The sequence below is a fragment of the Octopus bimaculoides genome, chromosome 16, assembly GCF_001194135.2.
Source record: "Octopus bimaculoides isolate UCB-OBI-ISO-001 chromosome 16, ASM119413v2, whole genome shotgun sequence".
NCBI lineage: Eukaryota > Metazoa > Mollusca > Cephalopoda > Octopoda > Octopodidae > Octopus > Octopus bimaculoides.
The window spans coordinates 51590668-51606949 of NC_068996.1; the positions used below are offsets into that span (position 1 = coordinate 51590668).

The window sequence follows — 16282 nt, forward strand, 5'->3', positions numbered from 1 at the left end:
GATAAGAATAAGTTGGATACACATGGAGTGAGCTTAGGATTTTTAATGTATTTTGTTTGTTTTCATTTACTTTATTGGGTGGAGTCATCATCATCATCATCGTTTAACGTCCGCTTTCCATGCTAGCATGGGTTGGACGATTTGACTGAGGACTGGTGAAACCGGATGGCAACACCAGGCTCCAGTCTGATTTGGCAGAGTTTCTACAGCTGGATGCCCTTCCTAACGCCAACCACTCAGAGAGTGTAGTGGGTGCTTTTACGTGTCACCTGCACGAAAACGGCCACGCTCGAAATGGTGTCTTTTATGTGCCACCCGCACAAGCCAGTCCAGGGGCACTGGCAACGATCTCGCTCGAAAATCCTCTCGCTCGAAAATCGAAAAAAATTAAAATGAACTTCATGATTTTTTTTTTAATCAACTATATGAAGAATTAGGGTTGTTACTTTTTTTGTAGCACTTCTATTTGACATTGGTGAATGACAACAATACAAGAACATTTCAAAATCCAAATTAACAATATGTAGAATGATTTAATATAAATACACACACAACTTTATCGGTTATAAACTTACCTTCAAATCAGAAGGCCACATATTTTTAACAAGCTTGAAGAACGGTTCAGGACATTCCTAAATAAATGAAAAAGAATAGATAAATGTACAATAATTGAGATTTATAGAATCAATATTTGAGAATGCGTACAATTACCAATATTTAGTTGAAAGATATCTTTTCTTCTAACTTTTCCTTGACAGCTACACTCTAGATAATATATTAGGTTCCCTTATAGAGATCTCAATGTCATCTTCAATTTATCATAATGGAAAACTATTTTGTCAGTAGGCTGAACAAGTGCACAAGAATGAACATGTCCTTATAATTTAGCTCTTACTGCTGGGCAACCTTGTTTTTGTTGTGGTGTAAGTATCATGGATTCAGAATAGGATCAGGCTTTAATTTAAATACCTTATTAGGACTAAAATATAATGTATGTCACTAACTTGAACCCTAAAATCTCTTGTTATAGTTTTAGAAGTTTATACTTATCTTTAAATCAATAACATAATGGATAAAATATAGGCTTTGGTGCACTATTCTGGAAAATGGGAAAAAAATAGGACAGACTGGACATGATGTGAATATTTGTGATCATAGATCTATCTAATCAGGGTCAATTTGAGGTTAAACAACCTGGGCAAAATCCATACAATTGTAAACCCTTACAGAAACTGAAGTGAAGCTAGATCACAAAATCCATCATTCACCAACACTACATGCCTATGTACCCTTTCCACCTTCTAGTATATTTACTGTTCAGTTTTATATTTTTTTTCTGATATGTTCTATGCATTTGTAGCTATCATTGCTGCCTTTCTTTCTTTAGTTGAATTAGTGCTGCTTTCTCCTTTTTTACTCTTTTCTGATGAGTTGTAGTGCAATTGAGTAATAAATACAATTAGCTCATTATTATTATTATTATTATATATTGTGCCTCTATAATTTTACTCACAAAATATATATGACTATAAAAGTCACTAAAACAAACTATTGCAACAGTTTTTGATAAGTATCTGAAGAAATTATAAAGAATAACTTAAAAGTGAAAACTGTAATAATTTGAAATGTATTAAATAAAAATGTCATTATCTGAACATTAAATAGTAGACTAATAATGTCCATAAATATGAAAATTTGAAAAATGTACCAATTTACCCTAAAAAAATTGATTTCGAAAATTGCTTGTGGATGGGGAAGATTGTATTTTTCTAAATTATCATATAAACCTGACACTGGACTTCGAAAGTCTGGTATTCCAGCAGCTAAAAAAAAAAATAATAAATAAAAAAAATTTAGTTTTGCAGAATAAGAAATATTTTCATGAACATTGAGATAATTAAAATATATCATTTAGTATTTATTATCTTTCAGCAATTTTTGGTAGATAATTATTCAATGATTTAATTCTCCAATTTCACCATGTAAGAAGTTGAGAAACAAACAATAATCAACTATTTGGATAGGCTTTTTTGTTTAAAAAAAAAAAAAGAGAAACTAAGTTAGCTACAAAGGTGACATCATAAGTCTTGAAAGTGATATAAATAACTTAGACTTTGTGATATGAATGTGTTGTGTGTTGAGAAGGTTGCTTCTCGACCACATGGTCTCAGGTTCAATCCCACTGCATGGCACCTTGGGCAAGTGTCTTCTTCTATGGCCTCAGGCCAACCAAAGCCTTGTGAATGGATTTGGTACATGGAAACTGAAAGAAGCCAAACATGTGTGTGTGTGTGTGTGTGTGTGTGTGTGTGTGTGTGTGTATCAAGGCACATGGCTTAGTGGTTGCACTCACGATTGCGAGATCATGAGTTCGATTCCCAGTTCTATTGTGAGATCATGAGTTCGATTGCATTGTGTTCTTGAACAAAGCACTTCATTTCCCGTTGCTCTGCAATCATTTTGTCATCTGACATGTGGCACCCTTTACACAGGTAATGTTGATTTGATGGAGGGAGTGAGCTTATGGTCTACACAAACATTTGATCACTATAAACAAATCATCTGTGTGGTTGTTCAGCAAGAAATTGTCTAATGACAGGAGAGTCCATCATATATACATGTGTGTGTGTGTGTGTGTGTGTGTGTGTGTGTGTGTGTGTGTGTGTGTGTGTGTGTGTGTGTGTGTATGAAGGGGTGCTGAGAAGTTCCTGGCTTTAAGGGTATCATGAAAGAGTAGAGCTGTTACCTTTGCAGGGGAGGTAGGACAACTATTTAGAAGATATGCAAAAAATCATGATAGAATACAATATATTTTTCTCTTTCTTTCAGATTTAACATATGACGGCAGCTCCTACAGTGGATTTTGGTAAAATTGAAGCACAGGTGGTCATGAAGTTCCTCTTTTTACAAAGCAAAGGAGCAACAAAAATCCATGGCAAGATGAAGGAAGTCTGAAAGACGGCTGCCCATCTTACTCCACAGTGAAAATCTGGATGTCAGGGTTTCAGACTGGTCGTTTTGAGGTCACAGATGAACCCCAGTCAGGACAGCCAACTTCTGTGACCACAGAGGACAAAGCCAATGCCATTCACATCATGATGCTCAAGAACCACCAGATTTCAGCTAAAGTCATAGCTGAGACTTTAGGGATTTTCAGTCAAAGAATTGACCACATCACCTACAACATTCTGGACATGAGAAAGATTTCTGCAAAATTGGTGTCAAAATGCCTGAACACTGATAAGAAGCACATCAGAGTGATGACATCAAAGGCAATTTTCGAGTGACTTGCAGTGAGTGAGGCTGACTTAATGGTTTGGTTAGTCACCATGAAACTTGGCTTCATCATTATGATCCCCAAACCAAACACCAATCACTGGAGTGGCACCACAGCAGTTCCAAGAAGTTTCAGACCCAGCAGTCAGCTGGAAAGATTCTGGCTTTAGTGTTCTGAGACAAAGATGGAGTATTCCTCGTAAAATACCTGCCAATGCAGAATACTACAAATCTCTGTTGAGTGAAGCGTGTGAAGCTTGAAGCAGAAATGCCACAGAAAGCTGGGCCATGGTGTCCTGTTTTCACAAGACAATGCACCAGCACACAGAGTACATGAAACTCTATGGAAAATACTTTGGTTTTAAATTGGTAGACCACCCACCTTACTCTCCTGACCTGGCGCTCTCTGACTATCCCTTCTTTCCACAACTGAAGAAACATCTCAAGGGAATGAAATTACAAACCAATTCAGAAGTGATCGCTGATACAGAAGCCTATCTGGAGACCCAAACCTCCAAGTTCTTTTTAAAGGGTTTAGAAAAACTGAAAAACCACTGCAATAAGCCTGCAAAACTGAGAGGAGAATATGTTGAATAAAATCATAATTAAACTGACCCTCCTATATTTTCTTTTACCCAAAGCCAGGAACTTTTCAGTTTGTATGTGTGTGTGTGTGTGTGTATGTATATATGATTTTAAATTCTCAAACGCAAGATAATGCTAATAAAATAGGGGTAGTTTATCCTGTTCAGGCTATATTATTAGCATTATCCTGCGTTTGAGAATTTAAAATCACTTCTTTAACTTTCTAAGACATCTCAACGCTTCTAAAAGCAAACTTCGTTTGTTTGTTTACGTTTATCGTAATTTGAATTTAATATATATATATATATATATATATATATATATGCATATATATGTGTGTGTGTGTGTGTGTGTATATATATAGATATACATATATATATATATATATATATGTATATACATATATACATATATATACACATATATACGTATGTGTGTGTGTATATATACATATATATATACATATATACATACACACATACGTATATATGTATGTATGTGTGCTTGTCTTTGAGTCTATGTCATGTTCCTCCACCACCCCTTGACAATTGGTGTTGGTGCATTTATGCTTCCATGACTTAGTGGTTCAGCATAAGTGATCAATAGAATAAGTACCAGGCTTAAAAGAATAAAAAGAAATGCTGGGGTTAATTCATTCAACTAAAAGCAGTGCCCCAGCATGGCCACAGGTAATTGCTGAAACAAGTAAAACATAAAAGACCTTTGTCGTATGGGCCCAGGTCAGCTATGATAAAGTGGGCCCATAGCAGGCGAGTAATCGGCTGAATGACAAAGTGTTTCTATTGTTCTAGGTATCTTCCTCTCCAGAGAGAGACCACAGTCATCATCATCATCATCATCATCATCGTCGTTGTTTAACATCCGCTTTCCATGCTAGCATGGGTTAGACGATTTGACTGAGGACTGGTGAAACTGGATGGCTGCACCAGGCTCCAATCTTATTTGGCAGAGTTTCTACAGCTGGATGCCCTTCCTAACGCCAACCACTCCGAGAGTGTAGTGGGTGTTTTTTACATGCCAGCTGCATAGGAGCCAGTCCAGTGGCACTGGCAACGATCTCGCTCGAAAGTCTTTATACGTGCCACCTGCACAAGTGTCAGGAAGGCAACGCTGGGCACAGGTGCCATCACGATTTCGCTTTCGCTTGCCCCAACAGGTCTTCGCAAGCCGAGTTTCATGTCCAATGAAGGAGACGATGTTGGCATGGTGCCAGTCATCGAATTTAGTTCGATTTCGATTTCACTTGCCTCAACAGGTCTTCACAAGTGGAGTTTAGTGTTCAATGAAGGAAGGTACGCATAAGTGGGCTGGCTAATCATTGAAATTCTACAAAGCTCACTTGAACTCCACAATGAAGCATCGCTCTCACATTTGGGACTGTGTTTCTGTCGCACACACAGATATTTTTAGACTGCATTGAGAAAAGGACCAACTGACTGGTTAATATGTCACTCACAGACAGACATGTTCCATTCTCTGACCACAGGCACAGTTTCCTCTCTCTCTCTCTCTGCTTTTAGCTCTCTGTTGCTACAATGACCTCTGCTCCTCGAAGCTGGATGACTAAAGCCCCTAACATATATATCTTATCAATATATATTTGCATTAAAGTACAATTTTGTGGAGCAAATAAAGTTATTTATGCAGCTACTACCTTTTTTTTTTTAGCTGTATTCAATTATATTGATTTGGCCAAAGTAAAACAGGATAGTGTTTTTTTAGGACAAAGTTATAGATGTTTCTGTTTGTTTGTAGATTATTGTAAATGTATTGGCAGAAGGTGTGTAGCCTAGTGGTTAGAGTTATGTACTCACAATTACCAGATTGTAGGTTCAATTTCCAGACCAAAAAACATGTTGTGTTTTTGAGCAAAACACTTCATTTCACATTGTTTTACTGCTGTGTGGGGTTACGGTTAGGGTTAGACCCAGCATTTCCTATATATAACATAAAAAGTAACTAAAAGAAGTTGAGGTAGGATTTGCACTCTGACCTCATAAAACCCTCACCAACAACAACAACAACGCAAACAGACCCATGAGTTGGAAGGTTGTCACCTGAGTGATGCAAAGGTATCATCCACCAAGAGAAGGGTAACACCAACAAATGGTGAATGCTGCGACATGCTATTACATCACATGCCCCCATACTATGACTACTACTGCCACTACAATTGGCAGAAACTGTGAATATTGGATTTAGTTGCAGCAATAATTTTTTATTAAAAATTTTTATTAAGTAACTGTTTTACCTGTTTAGAATATTAGACACTAATTTTATTTCTTTACTGCCCACAGGGGGCTAAACATAGACGGGACAAACAAGGACAGACAAAGAGATCAAGTCGATTACATCAACCCCAGTGCAAAACTGGTACTTATTTAATTGACCCTGAGAGGATGAAAGGCAAAGTCAACCTCAGTGGAATTTGAACTCAGAACGTAACAGGAGATGAAATACCACTAAGCATTTCATCTGGCGTGCTAACAATTCTGCCAGCTCACCGCCTTAAGAGTATACATTAGTACTAATAGAAGTTTTTTTTTAATTTTAGAAGTTGGTAAATTTAATATCAGTGTCATACTTCTCTTGAAACTCTTTCATCCTGGAAAGTATCCAAAAAAGCTAATCCTGAAAAATTCACATTTGCTACAGTTTAGTATAAGATGGGTTTTTTTTTGTTTTTTTTTTTGGTATGCTAAAAACTGTTGCACATTATCCACATATTTCGAGCAACACAGCTGGGTACATAAAAGATGAAATGGAATTTCTCGTAATCTGACTGAGAATCATGACTTAAAATGTGATAAGATGTAAAGGCATATTTGCAGTAAGTTCAGCCATGAAATGTAATCCATAACCTGCTCAAACACTTCACTAAAGGTAGTTAATATTTCCTATAACCCAGGTGATCAGATTTGTATTGAAGATTGATGAGCAAGATATCTATCAGATAGCTGATAGTATATGGAAAGGGTAAAATTTCAGAGGGTCGTTAGTTAGAAAGAGTTCTTTCTCATCATGGGAGAAACAAACATCTTGTGAATGGAATGAACCATTATTGTTGAATAAAAAATGTACCATGTTCTGCAGGTAAAAAAAAAAACGTAGGAGATATGGAAACAAATGATGAACTTTCATACAAGAGATGATATGCAGTATAATACACCTGTCCAAACATTACAGAAACATCCACACCATTTTTTCTTCTTTTTCTTCTTTTTCTTCTTCTTCTTCTTTTTCTTCTTCTTCTTGCAGCAAGCTGACTGAGAAATACCTGATCACTTAACAATTGTGGGTCCACCACCTGTCGCAAGGTTCTCAGAATGTTAGCCATTCACTTTTACACTTTCTATTCCAGTAAACAAAGGAAGCGTTCAATAATATGTGTTATTTCCCAACTTTACAGAATATAGTAATCTGTTCCAATCTAAAAATCTGGCAGAAACTTCATCTGCAAATCAAACTGGAAAATCTGAATTAAGTTGAATATAATCAATAATTTTTTTTTTTAATTCTGTGTACAGATTGTATTTTATGGATCATATACGGCTTACTTCTGACTTGATGATGATGATGATGATGATGATGATCATGCTCTTGTTCAACGGGGCTGGGGGTCAACCCAAATTAGTAGTCCCAGAGTCACTATCATGCATAGAACAAACCAGGTCCTCCAATGCACCCCATTGCTGGCAGTCCCATACCATCCCCTCTGCATGCCTCTGGAGATCTTTATTATTATCACATCCGGTCATCTGGTACAGGGCCTGCCATGGGACCTCTGCCAGTCCTTCCAAAAACTCAATAGCAGAGCTGAGAGTTGCGTGCAGGTGAAAGAAAAGGACACAGAGTGGTGCCTCATCAGATTTTGATTTTGTGGTAACTAACTGAGTATCAATCAGTAAAAGGATTCAGTCTTGTGAAAAATATGAATATGGTACTAATTTGTTTCAAAAATCATTATATATGTAGTCCTATTATAATTTAGCAGCATCGTTAACACCAATATTACTAAAAACATAAATAAAATTTAATTTCCAGTTTAACAATTTACTGATTTTAAAGTTTTAAAATCTCAAGAATAACAGCAAATAGAAAATTTAAGGTGGTCTGAGGTAAGTTTCACATACATAAATTTACACATGTGTTTGAATTTCAGATTGTGACAGAATTATTGAATAACTGTGAATTCATAATGTTAAAAATATATGACTGCTAAAAATACTATTAAAATACAATAAATTTTTGCTTGAATATTGATTGGTAGTAAGGTTTACCATACCACCAATTACACCATCAATCAATAAATCATATTTAAATGTATAAATGTTATATTCAATACAACTAAAATGACCTCACAAATAGCCACTTCATGGCTTAAAATTTCAAAGCTTTTCTAAATATATACAACAGGGACAAACTGGAAGTAACTCGGTTAATTCATCCAAAGCCTAATCTTTGTGTCTTTTCAAACAATATTCACAGCTTATACTATAAGTATTAGCTCATCTTGGTTTTATATTTAAGCTTCCCACTCTAAGTTGTCTTACTATGAGGAATTGTAATGGAAAAGAATTAGATTTCTGGTATTTTTGAATATGAATTTTTGAGTTCTTTGAAAGAGCTATAACATATCATATTTAATGCCTAGTATTCTATATATTTAATGTGTTACATGCTAGTGATAGAAAAAAATGACTTAACAAATGGTGTAGCAAACTCAATATCAGTGAATTATAATGACACGTATTAGATGATGTCTTTAAGTAATAGGGCAGATGGTTACTGGATAATGATAATTAATATTATTTACATGTGTTGAGAGTAGATGGCAGCTAGAGAAGAGAAAAATCATGGAGGAATGAATATGTGATGAGGAATATGGTAGCAAAAGAACGCTAATCCTATTGTGTTTTATAGATTGTTCTTGCATCATAAAAACCATAAGTTAAAAAAACATTTCATAAATATATGATCTTTTGATAAGAAATCAAAAAATATATATATATTTATCAACAGAAACGGTCAGAAATGGACAGAAAGGTCACAACCAAAAATAGCAAAAAAAACAAAGTCACAAAGAGAAAAATGTAACCTACATGTTGATAATCCAGCACCAGCCATTGTTATGATATTTTTACATTTATCACTCTTAATATATTGAGCTACACCTTCAATAGATGGCTCACTCAAGACTTGTTCAGTAGTACTGAGGCTCAAGTTTTCAAACAGGTTACGAAGCCAAAAGCCTGTAAAGGAAGTTGAAATTATTTGAAATTAAGAATGTAGCAACTAAACAAGAAATGGTAGTGTTAGCAAATATTTAGTCCAAGAGTTTGAAGTTCAAATATCATTCCTTAAATTAAATTACTATTCTCAATACTTGAAAGATAAACTTGAATATTTAGAATCAAATAATTCTGGTAACTTCAAAGTACTACAAGGCTCCATTTCTCAATACAGAATTGTCATAAATCACATCATGAACCTTTTAACATGGTTTTTCTCAGCTTACTTGGTTTTGATAGATACAATACAAGTCGCCGGGTGACTATTCAGAATTATTTCCTCATTAAAAACCCAAAATAGAATTCTCTAATGAGATTCATAAAGGAATACTGCTCCCAGATCTTAGAAGGTACTGCTCCTTACACAGCCTTTATCGCATCCATAAAAGATCACCTAACAAATTGGCACAATGTTACCAACACTTTCCAGCCTCTGGCTCAAAAATGTGCTATCTCCTAACTGCTACAAAGTGGTCTTTGCTTCTCAAATATGGTTGATCTTGTACCACCTTCATTCAAGCCCACTGATGCACTCACCTTCCCTCTTTTCATCGTCCATCAATCTGCCCAGACCCTTCTTCCCCAAACAATTATTCCTATGAAATTCCCTATTTTCTCATGTTTTTCCTATAGCCATCAACTTGGAATTGTTCAAGAACATCAATTCCTTTGATCTCACTAGTCTCTAAGAGCCTACACAGGCCATAGAAACAATCCCTTCCTCAGACCAATCAAATTTCACCTTGCTAATTGCTCTCAATACTTCTGTAGTGAATTGATTCCAAGATTCTTAGCTAGAATTCAAAACCCAGCCTAGATTTTTCTCTGAGTTCCTCCTTATTATTCTCAGCATTAGCACTAACTAACTTATGAGAGCCAACTGTTAACCTTTGACCATTTTGAGTCAGACTCAGTTCAAAGTAGATAACAGACGAAAAACCCTGTGTTTAGCCTGACCTAATTTAAGCAAGAAAATATTATAAATACAGGACACAAGCTGAATTCTACCTCTTTCACCTCGTCCCTGGCCAAAAGTAGCACTTCACATATGGCTTATCACCAAAGGACTATACAACTTTCACCCTCTCAACTCAGAGAGATAAATTCTATTATTCTTTCTCTTTCTTTCTTCCATCTGTCTCCTAGCTGTCACTCACACATGAACTCAAAAACCCACAAAATGGATAACAGAACTGCATTTATCTGTCAATTCACAAAACTTTCATATTGACATTATTATAGCCAAGACATGCCTGCATAAGTGCAGTTACTTCTGGACAATGGTTTTTTCAGCCTAGTTCTCTAAATTTGATTAGTCTCAGCATGACTCTTAAGTTATCATCTGCATTCTAATAAATTATACTCAATGATTCTTCTGTAATTATTGTAGACTACTTTCATTGCCCATGCTCTCATTTTTCTACTGGATCTGTTGAAATCCCATTTCAACAGAATTAATAGAAAAAAATATGAAAAATTTTAAAACAAAAGATTTCAAATTGAAGTGATTTCAGTAAACACAGCTACAACTATCTTAGAAATTGAGATATTTTGCCCAATATCACCCCAATTATTTGTTTACATTATAGTTTTGAGGATTTTTATAAGTGAAAAATAATAGTCTTCAAAAACTTAAAGAAAAATAATGCGTTTATAGACAGTACCACAACCATTAAAAGTTATCTAAAGCATAATAATTGCTGGTTGAAAACTATGTTTACTTACTTGTACTGCCAGGATGTGGCCCATCAACCTACAATACACAATAAATTTCTTTTGAATCAAAATTTTGTTCAAAAATATGTTCTGAAACATAAATTTGAAATTAAGATATCACCTAAGCATGACATGGTTTATGCTCTTATTTGAATGGAAATTATAAGAACTAAAATAATCTGCAAGCCTTTCTTGAGTTAAATTCAATAGAAACATTATTACACTAACAGCTAGAAAAGTAGTTCAGTAGAAATATACCCTGTATATTCATGAAATGCAAAGCACACTTCAACTATGCAACAGAATAATAAATAAATGTTAAAATAACACAAAGGGGTTCTCTCCATTTAGTTTAATTCTGAAAACTGAAATTGCAGAAGGTGGGTTCTTTTTCTTGCTATTTGGTCACCTTACAGGACGCAAATCAAAACTTGTTAAGAGCAGATGAACTCTGGAGAGTCAACGGCTATCCAAATAGTATTTCTTTATTAGTATTGCTGCTGATAAAGTCATTAGTGACTCAAAATAATAGTAATAATAAGAATGAGTGCACTGAGAACAAAAGTGCTCTGAGATCACCTTTATGGGGATAAATCTACCACAAAGAAGGAGGGTCTCTTTAACTTTGGCAGGCAGCCTCCTGGTATGGTGCATCAATAAAAGCACTGATGGTCATGACATCTCAACAACACAGTGTTTTTTTATGAGTGCTATACTAAATAAGAATTATTATCACGACTGTGTTCATGAGACTGGATGCCAAGTAATGGTTGCCTGCACAGTAAGTGTCCTACTTTGCAGCAGAGTGGGACTGCTCGTTGCCCAGCTGCAGCTCCAAAGATTAGTAGAAGATAAACTCAAAACAACAAAATGAGGACAAATATCCATCAAATGTAAATAATGTAAATAATGTACATAATTCCTCATTTCTTAAATATAGAACTGCAGAGAAAGATAAGTACCCTATTACAGAATAGAGATTTCTATACCAGAAAAATCTAAGAGAAAAGACAGTGGCTATCCCAAGAGGAACTGAGGGAGATTTCCACAATAGTGAAAGAGTATAAATATGATTACATAGAGAATGAAGACAATGTTGGCAGCTTGTCTCACTGAGATGTCAGGTGATGCTCGTGAGGGTGCTTGGTTTTCCCAATGCTTTAAGCCTTGCCACCGCCCATGGTTAATACTGCAAGTTTGCTGGTTTGCTTCAGTCAGTTCTGTCAAACATTGTGGTGGGTAGTCAGTTGCTGTGATAAAAAAAATTCCCCACAAATTGTTTCAATACAGTTTTAGCAGAAAGATTTGGAAGAATTAGATGAAAGTTCTCCAGTAATTTTCTTTCATTATCATCATTTAACATCTGCTTTCCATGCTAGCATGGGTTGGACGATTTGACTGAGGACTGGTGAAGCAGATGGCTACACCAGACTGCAATCTGATCTGGCAGAGTTTCTACAGCTGGATGCCCTTCCTAACGCCAACCACTCTGAGAATATAGGGGGTTCTTTTTACGTGCCACCAGCACAAGGGCCAGTCCGGCGGTACTGGCAACAGCCACACTCAAATGGTGTTTTTTATGTGCTACCTGCACAGGAGTCAGCCTTCATGTGAATAAATGTTTCTGTTAATTCTAAACAATTTACGCAAAATTTCATAAATACAACAAGAACAAAGAATGGAAGAGGAGCCAATAAATCCTTAGGAAATAAATGACAGCCCAGATGAAGACATTTTTTTTTTCTCAAAGAAGGAAAGAATATTACTTTGAAGGAAAGGAACTTACTGCAACATCTACATGAGACATGATCAAATGAAAGAAAGACTAGCAACCTTGAGAGGAATCAAAAGAGGAAAACTACATAATGTCTTGAAGAAGATGGACAAGCTGTTAATGAAAGTCTAAGCTGAAAATATAACAGACCTAAATGACCTCCTATACTGCACAGCATCGGTTGCTGTGGAAATTCTTGGGATTAATAGCGAAAGAAAAAAAAGGACAAAACCCCATAATGGAACAAAGACAAGGAAACCAAATTGAATGGTGAGAAAAAATTTTGGAAGGATAAATGCAATAACAGAACAGAAGATGGTGAAGGAACACGGGAATGAACTACAAAGAACATCAGACACAAAAGATTATCGGAAGTTAAAGAAGAGATAAGGCAAAGGATCAAAGCAGTGTCAGATAAAGAAGAAGAAGAAGAAAAACACAGGTACCAATGCAAAGAAACCAGTATCAGCAGAAGAGGCTCTTTAGGAACAACAGCAAAATATTTTACCAACAGCTGAACAATGAAGAGGAACAACAAGGGAATGGTATGCAGGATGCTGAAGCAGAAAGAAGAAATTTGGAACAAAGAAGTCCAACATAATATTGAAGCAGATTGGCTGTAGCAGTTTAAAAGTGAAATGGAAAGTGGAGCAAAACAAGAAAAAATAAACACTGCAGATAAGAAAATGAGAGATACTTAAGAAAATAGCAAATTGAAAAGCACGCAGAGCAGATCCAAAGTGTTGGGCATGTTTTGTGATGGAGGTCACTACTTGAGATCAGTTTGAATCCAGCATTAAATCATTTGCACTTTGTGGCCAGTGAATAGTTTTCCAATCAATCTTTGGATAAATGAAATCACCATTACGGTATCATTAAGGTTATTTCTGGAAGAATTGTTGTGAAAGCAAAGTCAAAATGAGATAGAAAATCTCAATTTGTTGCTCTATATAACTTTGTGCCCCATAAACAAATACAAAAAAAATAAGAAAGATATTTAATCAATGAAACCAAGAGGAAGGCACATTTAATTAAGTCAACGGCCATTTTTCTCTCAAAGTTCAGAAAGATGAATGACAAAGTAAAACCCAGCAGGATCTGAACTCAGACCATAAACAAAACATAATATAAATTCCATAATGTATTTATTAAGTACTGTTCCAATTCTAACATTTACTACCCTTCTAATAATAATAAGTGGGATATCAATAATTTAAGACAAGTGATATCCTGATGAAATCTGCAATTACGAGAAGTGAAGAGTCTGAAATTCTTAATTAGCCAAAGTCCTTGATGCCAGCCACATTTTTTATTACCAACAGAAATCAATCTCTTTTTATTTATAAAATCTGATTTGAATTAATGAAGACAATAGTTATTATTGAAGGAAAATGAATTCTTCATAAAGCAGAATTGCTAATAATAATAATAATACCATAAAAAAGTGTCCTTTGAAAATATGTTTGATCATAAGATCCTTATAAACAATTACCAACAAACAGTATCATTCATAAATGTATTCAAGGAAAAATTTTATAAAGACATAGCAACATCAACATTAAAGCAGTATATGAGTTAATTTACAAGCTGCTGGTGTTAATAACAAAAAACTATGGACCCACCTTTGAGAGGACTATTGAATACCTTTTCAACTTCAAAGCAATTCTTTCTACTACAGGCACAAGGCCTGAAATTTTGTAGGTGGTGTTGTGGCAAGTCAATTACATTGACCCTAGTACTCTACTGGTACTTTTTTTTTTTTTATCTATCTCAAAAGGATGAAAGGTGAAGTTTACCTTGGCGGTATTTGAACTCATAATGTAAGAGCCAGAAGAAATGTTGCTAGGTATTTTGTTTGATGTGCTGCTAATGATTCTGCCAGCTCACCAAAACATGAATAAATGGAAAACAGATAAAAGGGGAAAAGCTATCAATACCGATAAATACTTGCAAAGAAAACTTCACATCAAAGGAAATAATGAAATCATGCTCAAACAAAGAGAAGATTAAATCACCAGTTTAAAAAAATTATTCACTAATCTTTGTAATTTTGATTCTGGTAAAATTGTTATAGTTACTGACAGGTCTTTACACATACACACAAAAAAAAAACTGAATTTTAGATTACTTGTTTGTTGGGGGTTTTTTTCCATATTTATAGTACAGGCAATGTTTAGCTATTTTGATCAATTTGACCTAAAGATCAAAACAAATTACTATGGCTGAATTTGTTTCCTAACATTATTTTCTTCCTTACATTAAGGACGACATAAGTCCTATTTACTGGAGAATTAACAGCAAAGATTTTAATGTAAATGGTATAAGACATAAGTACCAATTCAAGACATAAGTACCAATTCAAGACAGAAGCACATAACAGTTCCAGTCCCTTAATGGTTCTTTATATATATATATATATATATATATATATCACTTAACAGGTGACAGTTTTACAATAGAGCAACTGCCATTCTTTGCTATCAAATCAAATGCTACAAAATGTTTCTTTTTCAAAGAATCAAAAATGTACTTTATAGTATTTAATATGAAAAGTAAGAATGGCAAACAACATATATGAGGTCTGAATCCTATCAGTCTCAAACTGGTGCTTATATCTTTTGAATCTAAAGCAATGTCATTGAACAGTTTAAACAATTGTGTTATCTTATGAGAAAGCAATTTCCTAACATGTTTAATTTATGTTTTTCCACTTCTCCTTTGTTCTAAACATCTAATATATACATATGTCTTTTTTTTAATGACACCGTTTACATTTAGAAATAATTTACCATAAAACATTTTCTTTGAGATCTACTCTAAATAAGGCACTATTCACATCATATCCATCAGCATTTATAAAAATTCCATTTCATAGTTGGAGCTCAGATTTTTTTTACACAAGACATTGTACTTACATTTCCCGTGCTCTTTTCGGCATTTGCTTCATCTTTATTATCACCTATTTGTAGAAAAAGAGAAACCTGTTATAATGTGCACAAGACTATTATTTCCAGAGGATAAAAACATTGCTAACAATTAGCAAAATGCCCCATCCCGCCAAAAAAATTCATGTTTTACAAAACACAGCTATTTTTGAAAATGATTCTTTAACCATGCTTACCTTTTAGCATTTTACTGAAGAAAACTGCAAAGAAAGCAAATCAACCTATTACATTTTTTTTTTTGTATATGTCTGTCTTGGCTACTAGAGTTAAGGTTAGACAGCCGCCATACTGGTGATGACTACTGAGGATTATATAAATTTCTTTGTACATTCTTTCCTGATGATATTCTGGCTTATAATAATTAACCAAATTGATTTAATTAAATTACATTTGATTGATTTTATACTATAAATGATGAATTGAAATAATTGTAGGTTTTATCAATGTATTAATAAATTTTTATTAATCTGATCTCCATCTTCACTCTTATTCTTTATGATAATAATAATAATAACAACAACAACAACAACAACAACAACAATAATAATATATGATGTGTGTGTGCCTATATTATAAGATATTCAACCAGTCTAATCTTGGATATTTCTATCCCACTGAGGTTTATATATCCTCACTTGTACTTTAATCTCTCTCTCTCTCTCTCTCTCTCTCTC

The 16282-nt window shown here is 34.6% G+C and overlaps 1 protein-coding gene across 4 annotated transcripts in view; it reads right to left on the reverse strand.

Moving 5' to 3' along the window:
• The window catches only part of LOC106876924 (NAD-dependent protein deacetylase sirtuin-2), a 56719-nt gene that overhangs the window by 21740 nt on the left and 18697 nt on the right, over positions 1-16282 (reverse strand). For 2 of the 4 annotated variants that reach the window (XM_052973764.1, XM_052973763.1), the window contains exons 2-7: positions 15579-15622; positions 14460-14538; positions 10899-10926; positions 8985-9134; positions 1717-1823; positions 576-632 (exon numbers count right to left, since the gene is read on the reverse strand). In XM_052973764.1, the coding sequence (XP_052829724.1) occupies positions 576-632; positions 1717-1823; positions 8985-9134; positions 10899-10926; positions 14460-14538; positions 15579-15610 (453 nt within the window). In that variant the 5' untranslated portion in view covers positions 15611-15622. Of the gene's footprint in view, positions 1-575; positions 633-1716; positions 1824-8984; positions 9135-10898; positions 10927-14285; positions 14328-14459; positions 14539-15578; positions 15623-16282 lie in introns of those variants that run through there. The other 2 variants (XM_014925680.2, XM_014925697.2) reach the window with 2 other exon arrangements.